Below are 8330 nucleotides of genomic sequence, written 5' to 3' on the forward strand. Positions count from 1 at the left end.
TGACTGTCAGAGTCACCTTCCAAAGTCACACCTTAGGGACTTTCTCTGAGGAATTGCTCCTAACTGTTGAAGGACAACCAGAACTTCTGACCCTGACCTTCAGGTGACCGTCAGCTCAGACTTTATTGGTAGATCTGTCGGAAAGAATTTTTATTTTTTCATGGCTCATGGTTGTTTCTTGTCCTATCAGGGGCTGCGTTGTTGGTCCCACGTTCCACTTTGACGTTCTGGAGCTTAACTTTGGAGATGTGGCCTTTGGTGGGTTAGATTTTTTTTGTTTTGCTTTTTACACGTCACATTGTAATACTGTTTGACACCACAAGGAGTCTCAGAGAATTAGTATATCTACAGTTGTTCAACTTTGGCTCAAAAACCTCAATTATTATTTTTTTTAATAATTTCTCAACATCTCCAACTCTCCTCGTAGGTTTCCCACAAACAATGACCTGTACCCTGTTCAACACTTCCTTTGTGCCCATGAACTTTGTCCTGCGAGTCCTGGGAGACGGTCAGGGGTCTCCCAGTGTAACCAGTGACAGGCAGGTGTGTGAGATGACCTTGAACAACTGGCAGGGCGGCGCCGCCAAAGACCCTTGGTCACGGCCTGTGGAGTTCAGCGTCAGCCCTGCTGCCGACTCGGTCCGCGCCATGTCTGACGTCACTATTAAGGTAAAATTTTGGCCACACCAAAAATGTGCTGCCATGTCTGACGTCACTATTAAGGTAAAAAAATGTGCTGTGGTTGGCCCCCGAGCCAGAGTTTGGACACACCAAAAGTACAACTTAGAAAATATAGTCAAAAAATGTTGTGTTAACAAACAGCTCACATTTTCAGTGGCCCACACAGAAACCAAACAATTAAATAATAACATGGTTTTCAATATATGAATTTAAAAAAAGCCAGGTCCTAAAGTCAATAAACAAATGTGATACAACAAAACCTGAAACGCTGAGAATATCCAGCGTTAATTAATGGCAGTCTTTTCTAAACTTCAAAAACAAACCCACCTTTTCCCGCCGTCTGAAGGACTAATTATATTTATCCCTTCCCTCGGTGTTTATTAGGTTTAATTAAAACCAAGGTCAGTAAATATGAGCATCAGCAGGAGAACTTAAGGACCGGGAGAATTCTGGCGTCCTTGTAATGGAACTCATTTACCGTGATGTGTTTTGGCCTCGGTAATTAACATAACAATTTGAGACTCCGAGTTTTTAATGCCAGCTTTAAGGAGCCGTCGTCAGGATTCGGTGGATATTAATGATTAATATTTCCATAAAACCTCACAACCTCTATGCAAACGCGAATGTCCTGAGTGAGAGGCGGACATTTGTACTTTTTACATTTCTCTGCAGAGCTCTGTGTACGAAAAAACTCATTAACAAATCCTCAGAGTCACGGAGGGAAAACGGGAAACTGGAAAATTGCTGTCTCAACATTTGCTTAAATGATGGGAGATAAAAACATCTCACACTGCAAAGAAACAACTTTTGGGGTAAAACTTACACACAGTAACTTCATACTGTGGAAAACAAAAACACAGGAAAATGAACAATGGCAGTGATGCCTTCTTTGTCCTAAGGAAAAATTGGACAAACGTCAACTATCCTCAGCTACATTTATGATTAAGGAAAAATTGGACAAACGTCAACTACCCTCAGCTACGTTTATGATTTTGTGCATTGATGCAAAAGCTCAGTACTTTACATTTTAATCCATCAGGGTGCGCTGGTGCTCGGTTTTGAAAACTGTTCAGTTTAATTCACGGGTTTTCTTTCAGTCGCAATAAATTCACAAGTTCTCAGAATCAGTCTTTAAGAGGTGGAGATGACCTGTTCTGTTTGACAGCCACTAGAGGGACGAATGACTCTATTAAAATGGAATTTCTCTCAGTTTCCTTCCACATTTTCAACCTTGTACTCCGTTCTTCCTGTGTGTGTTTGGTTGATGTTGAACAGGTGACTCTGTGCTCCAACACAGTCAGGACGTACAGACTGGCCCTGGTGGTGGATGTGGAAGGTGTCGGTGAAGAGATCAAGACTCTGCCAATCAATGCCAGGTCAGAAAAAACACGACAGAAAATGTAAAGAAAACAAATGTTTGGAGTTTTTTTTTTTTTAAGATTTGCAGCCAAATATTTAATTCACAAAATAAGTGCGTGTCAGTTTATTATTTCATTCTTGTTCTCAAGGCCATTAAAGGTCTTTGATCGTCTCGTCCTGTCAGTTTGAAAAATGCACCTTAAAGAGATTAAATGAGAATAAATCGCCCTGCCTCTGCCGTAGTCGAGATCTGTAATGATGAATGAAAAAGTGTGTTTTGCCAGTTTCCATAAAACTGCTGTCGTCCATCTTGGATTTAACAACCTTCGTTCTGCACAAGTACAAACACTTCAATATGAAGTAGAACACTTAAATATCGTAAAGTAAACCACTTAAATAACGTAAAGTAGAAAATCTAAATAACAAGTACGTTGTCTTTTTCTCCACCTGCTGGCTGTGGAGCAGAGCTGCGGCGATGCTTTGACCATCTGTGAACGCGGTCATTGAAGCCTCCGTACAGGTGTCGACAAATCATCGCTGTACTAAGTTAAATATTCAGCCTCCAATTTGCATAATAATACATGTGAATGTCACCTGCGGCGTGGCTCAGAATAGGGCCGACGGTGATCAGGCTTCCTCGCGGCGATCGCCTTCATTGAAAATGTATGAAATGGTTCTAATTAATGCTCTGTCGTTTTGGCACAATGCAGCGCAATTACTGCGCTGAGCCATAAATAAACCTGGGATCAGCGGCTCCTACGGCTGACAAGGCTGAGACGCCGAGTCTGGAAATCTTCTGTTGGCCTGACAAAACCTCTAATCAGAACTTTAATCATCAGACGTTTCCCGTCTGATAACTGCTGCGGCCTCCGCACTCAGTCCGACATGGCGAGTAATAAAGTGTTTCATCAGCGCTGACCCTCCTCAAATAACACCATATTATGTTGTGCTCTTAATTTGAAGGGTCAACACAAAGCCACCACCAACACCGGACCGAATCCACTTAGTTTGGTGAAAAAAACAAACAAACAAATCAGTGAAATTTAGAATGTTGTTTTATGAATCCTAATGACTTCCTGAGCTCGTTTGCAAATATTGATTGGTTTCCGTCGCCTAATTACAAAACCAAGAGCTGAAACGTTCTTTTAGGCAAACTCAGTTTGTCTGATCTCATCCGTCATCTAATTTGGGGGTTGGTATTAGTGCTTCAATTCCCTAAAAGAGACAGAAATTAAATTTGTTTTCATATAAACTGAAACCAAACAAACAAACAGAAGTTTGGACCAAGGACTTTTAAAATACTTCACTTTGAAACTTTATTTATTGTTTAGTAAAAGAAATATCGGGCCGACAAATATAGTTTATGTTTTAAAAGCAGATAAAAAATAAATACAGAATTTTACTGAAACTGCTCAGGCTGCAACTCCGTGTTATTTGACAAATGAAAATAAATGTTTGAAACAACTAAAGTGAGCCAGAAAAATATCAGAAAAAAAATAATTTGCCCTCAAGACTAAATAAAGTTAAAAAAATCAAACAAACATTTATTGCTGAAAACAAAGTTTTCTCATCATCCATTTTTTTATTGCCTTTTAGCCAAACCGCAGTACCCTTTAATTCCACAAGTGACGCCAAGAGCTGTTGTTTGGAAAGCATTGTAATTTTCTTTTTAAACTAATTTTTAACTTATTTTTCTTAAACCTTTTCCCGTCTCTCTGTTGTCTGTTGACAGATGTGTTGTTCCAGAGGTTTCCGTGGAAACGCCGTTGGTCGACTTTCACAGGTGTTTTCTCAATCATCCCCATGAGCAGCACATACGAGTGTCCAACCCCAGCGCCCTGCCCGCCTGCTACGGTCTTCTTGACCAGGTAACGTAGAACACTCAAATATCGTAAAGTTGAACTCTCAAATATCCTATAAGTAAAAAAACGTTCTCCTTTCCCTCCTCAGGAATATGAAGAGTCTCCGTTGTTACTCTTTTTCTCCTCCAAACCCAGAGGGGTGATTCCTCCTCACTCCTCAGAGAAGATTCCCGTCACCATTTTGGCCAAATTCACTGGAAGGCTGCACCACGTTCTTCGCATCACTGTATTTGGCAGCTCCCATGCTCCACTGGTAAGTGGTACTGTCGCTGCGTTCATGTGATTTGCGCCACCTTGAGGTTAAATGAAATGATAAATGAATGTAGTTTTATGAATCATTCAAAAACTCCTTTTTTCTTTTGTTCCGTTGAAGGAGGTGATCTTGTCATGTGTCGGTCAAGGTCCAGTCGTCTACATTCAGAACCCACAGTTGGACTTTGGCAGAATCCCGGTTCTGAAGGACGCCACCAGAACTCTACTGCTCTTAAACCACTCCCCTATTCCAGCCAGCTTTAAAACAACGATGGTACAAACCTTTTTACCCTTCACTTCTACAAATAATACTAACAACTCACTAATATATATATACACACACATTTATGTCTATATATATATATACAGTATATATATTTATGTTTATATATATTTTTTTTTCTTTTTATAATAGGATAAATCAAATTTTTAGAAAATTAAGTTTGATGTTTGTTGTCAAAAGATTTTAAAAAAATAATTTTAAATTTAAAAAATATATGGATATATATATTTATATATATGAGTGTATATTTTTTCTTTTTATAATAGCGTTAATCAAATATTTAAAAAGATCAGAGTGATGTTTGTTGCCAAAAGTTGGTTTTTAATAAAAAGAAATATATATATATTTCTTTATAACAGACTAAATCAAACTTTTTAAATGAGAATGGACTAAAATGACTTTGACGTTTCTTCCACTTAAACTAAACTATGCTACAATTGAGGCAAATGAATGAACTAAACTAAACAAAACTGAAGATTTCTAATGGAGATTCTAATGCGGTAGAAATGTTAACATTTCCATTCAAACATACTGCAGCTGTAGTTTAATTTAGAATATAAGAGGAAAAAAAAAACAGCAGAAATGAAAACTTTATTTCCAGGTTCTGAGGCGGGACACGAGCTAACGGGAGTTTCTGTGGCGTGGTTTCTCTGCTTCTCTCCTTTCCATTCACTGTCTCTTCCCCTGAGTAATTACATTTCAGCAGAGTTGGACATGTAATTAATGACTTATCTGGTTTAGAGCTTTGTCGCTGCTGAGATCAATTATTTGTCCAGTGAATTCCAGTCGTCTCCTCAGACGCGGGATTGTTTTTCTTGGTGAACTGCTCAGACCAGGAGACTTTGTCAATTCGCGGTGACAAAAAACAAATATGTGATTACAATCATCGGGATTTCCTCACACTCATGACCTTTAAACTCCACTGCACAAACTGTGGGCTTTGAAGAAACCTTTTTTTTTTTACCCCGATGCTCGTCCAGCCTGGAGGCCGTGTAGAAGTTGGAGTTTCCAGGTTGAAGAACCTGTTATTATTTATCCTGCTTACTCAGTATAAATGAAACGTTCCCGCAGTGTGACACCTACAATTTATCACATTCGCATTTTTTTTCCACTTGCCTCCTAAAAGCCTGCCGTACCCGACTGTACGTCGTCTTATCAGCGCCGCCTTGTATCCTTGAAGAACAAACTCGTGGCTGAGACTGTGATTATTACTCATCCTCCCTATAGGCATCTACACACACACACACACACACACACACTCACACACACAGTATAAACGCTTATAATACATTCCCTGGCCCGCAACCTATGGCTCGTGGGCCACATGCGGCTCTTCAGCCTCTCTCCATTGGCTCGGTGGAGGATGATGTCATCACGATTCTTGACTGGACCAAATCAACAGCAACTGGGATTTTCAAAGATAAAACATTCACGATGAACACGTGTCCAGTCAGGCCACACAGAGTACACACCAAGTATACTCAGTACACACCAAGTATACTCAGTACACAGTAGTATACTCAGTACACAGTAGTATACGGTTCGTCTACTACTCTTGATGAATTTAATTTAGTAGTAAAATAGTGAAAATCTTAATAGTAAACCCTCTTACTCTGTCAAATCTCTCCAACAAAATATCACTTAACCAGGGACACACGCACACAGAGGCAGGCACCGGTGACCCTGACGTCTCCTCTGAGGCAGCGTTGAGTGAAGGAGTTTCTCCTCCGCTCTCTGGATTGGATGAACCGATCGATGCGGGTTCTTCTTGAATTACATCTGGTGCAGCTCGACGGGCCGGCAGAGTAACACACAAATAGACCTGATGACAGAGAATCTCCCACCGTCTGCGTGTCACCGGAGTTATCAGTGAAACATTAGCTCTTAAAAAAAAAAATGTTAAAAATTCATATCATTTACGGAGCCAATCAGAAGCCTCGGCAGATTCTGTTGCTTTCTTTACGGTTGGAAAAACCACAAAGTGAAGAACCCTGTAGTTTTTTGTTTTTTTTTTTGGGTCTCGGGTGAACGGCACAAACACGAGCCTCGTAATAAAAGCATTACCGTACATCTATTTTCATTAGCTGTCCAGTAGTTGGCAGCAGAGTTGGGCTGCAGTACTACCTGCAGTACTGTAGTAGTAGTATTACACCCGTGCAGGATTTATGCAGCTATTTACGCCGTTGATTGTTGGGTGGAGTTCCTAATCCTTCTCACCATCGCTGCAGACCAAAGCAATCAATTCTAATCAGGCTACGGGACGCTGCCGGTGTGATGTGATTACTGAGATTCCTGTCGTCGCGCTTTTCTCTCTCCAGGGACTCGACCCTCATGCTCCCACCGCTCCTCTGGCTCCGTATCAAATATATATGCACAAAGTAAACACTGATTATTCATGTCACTGGCTGATCACGGGTCAGCGTGTATCTGCCACATTTTAGTCCGGTGAATATTCCTGGATTTTTTTTTTTCTTCTTCTATCCTCGTACATAGAAAAATAAAAAAAAGCTAAGTGCCCCCTCCTGGGAGCATTTTACTCATGGAAGAAACTACTTTTTTTTCTCTCTCAGAGCCACAGAAAGTCCTTTTGGAGAGTTCTGCCCAGTGAAGGAGAAGTTCCGCCCGACAACCAGCTGGAGCTTCAGGTAGTGGCCCACCTCAGGGACACAACCCACTTTCAGGAGAAGATGGAGGTGTCGATCCAGGACGGTCAAACGCACGCAGTTCTTCTGTCGGCCACAGGCACCGGCTCCACCATCGTCAGCGACAGACCGTTTGCCCCGAGTCTTGACCTAGGAACTCACTTTAGGTAAAAACACCAAATGTTTTTTTCATGGTTAAAAACACAAATATATTTATATACATGTTTATACTGTATATGTATGTTGCCAACAGCTATTGACAATGTCAAAAATAAATAATGATTAGCCAAAAGTAGTGAACTAGCATTAGTAAAAGTTAAAACGTGGCTAATCATCGAGTAAACGAAGGTGAAACTTGAAAAGCAACGTTAGCCGTAACGTTGCTAAAATTAGTCGAAACTAATCCAAAAAGTAGTCAAAGTGTAACTAAAAACTGAACGCTAGCTACGCTAATAATTAAATGTTGCATAAAAGTTAATGAACTTGAAATTTAGTCGTAGTTAAATCTTAGAACCAAAGGGAAAAAGTCGGCAAGTGGAAAAAAAAAACTTAAAAAAACAAAGGTTTTATTTCACGTTATGTTATGTGATAAAAAAACAAAGGTTTTATTTCACCAACATGTGAAAGTTCGACCGATGACTAACGTTGTTCTTTGAAGTCACGGACCGTGCCAGTACCGCTTCAAACTGACCAACCGTGGACATAGGACCCACTGGATGAACTGGGGAGGCAACGGAGGGTTCAACGCTCAGTCTAAAACCCGCCTCAGCAGCCAAGGTTTTTTACCTCCCATCTCCTCACCGAAGAAGAAAGACCTCCCGCTCCACGGCTCGATGGTGGCCCCCAGAGAAGACCCCGTGTTTAGCCTCAGCCCACGTCGAGTCAAGCTGTTACCGGGCTGCTCCGTTGACATGGTGCTGACGGGATTTTCCGACACTGCTAAGGTGAGGCGCCCCCTATGGTTTGGGCTCTAAACATACACATGCTAACATATATTTCATTGTCCTTCCAGGTTGTGCAGGAGCTTCTGGTGTGTCGCGGCACCATCGGTGACCACGGCTGCATCCAGAAGCTCATGTCGGTGGACGTGTCCTGTCGCTTCGTGACTCCTCTGCTCAGCTTCTCCTCCAAGCAGCTGAACTTCTCCGTTACAAAGGTGGCGGTTTGAATTTTTACACATGAAATCACAGTGACCCTGAAATGATCCAAGGTCACTGATTAAGGGGCCCACGAGCCACCTATTTGCAGATT

The 8330-nt window shown here is 41.2% G+C and overlaps 1 protein-coding gene across 1 annotated transcript in view; it reads left to right on the forward strand.

Annotated features, from left to right (window-relative positions):
* hydin (HYDIN axonemal central pair apparatus protein) overlaps positions 1-8330 on the forward strand; it is a 59471-nt gene that overhangs the window by 20278 nt on the left and 30863 nt on the right. Inside the window, exons 15-22 of the mRNA XM_025056297.1 lie at positions 428-669; positions 1957-2057; positions 3773-3908; positions 3991-4155; positions 4276-4428; positions 7008-7246; positions 7738-8023; positions 8092-8235. Coding sequence (XP_024912065.1) covers positions 428-669; positions 1957-2057; positions 3773-3908; positions 3991-4155; positions 4276-4428; positions 7008-7246; positions 7738-8023; positions 8092-8235 — 1466 coding nt within the window. The remainder of the gene's footprint in view (positions 1-427; positions 670-1956; positions 2058-3772; positions 3909-3990; positions 4156-4275; positions 4429-7007; positions 7247-7737; positions 8024-8091; positions 8236-8330) is intronic.

Source organism: Cynoglossus semilaevis, chromosome 6 (assembly GCF_000523025.1).
Source record: "Cynoglossus semilaevis isolate Cse_v1.0 chromosome 6, Cse_v1.0, whole genome shotgun sequence".
Classification (NCBI taxonomy): domain Eukaryota; kingdom Metazoa; phylum Chordata; class Actinopteri; order Pleuronectiformes; family Cynoglossidae; genus Cynoglossus; species Cynoglossus semilaevis.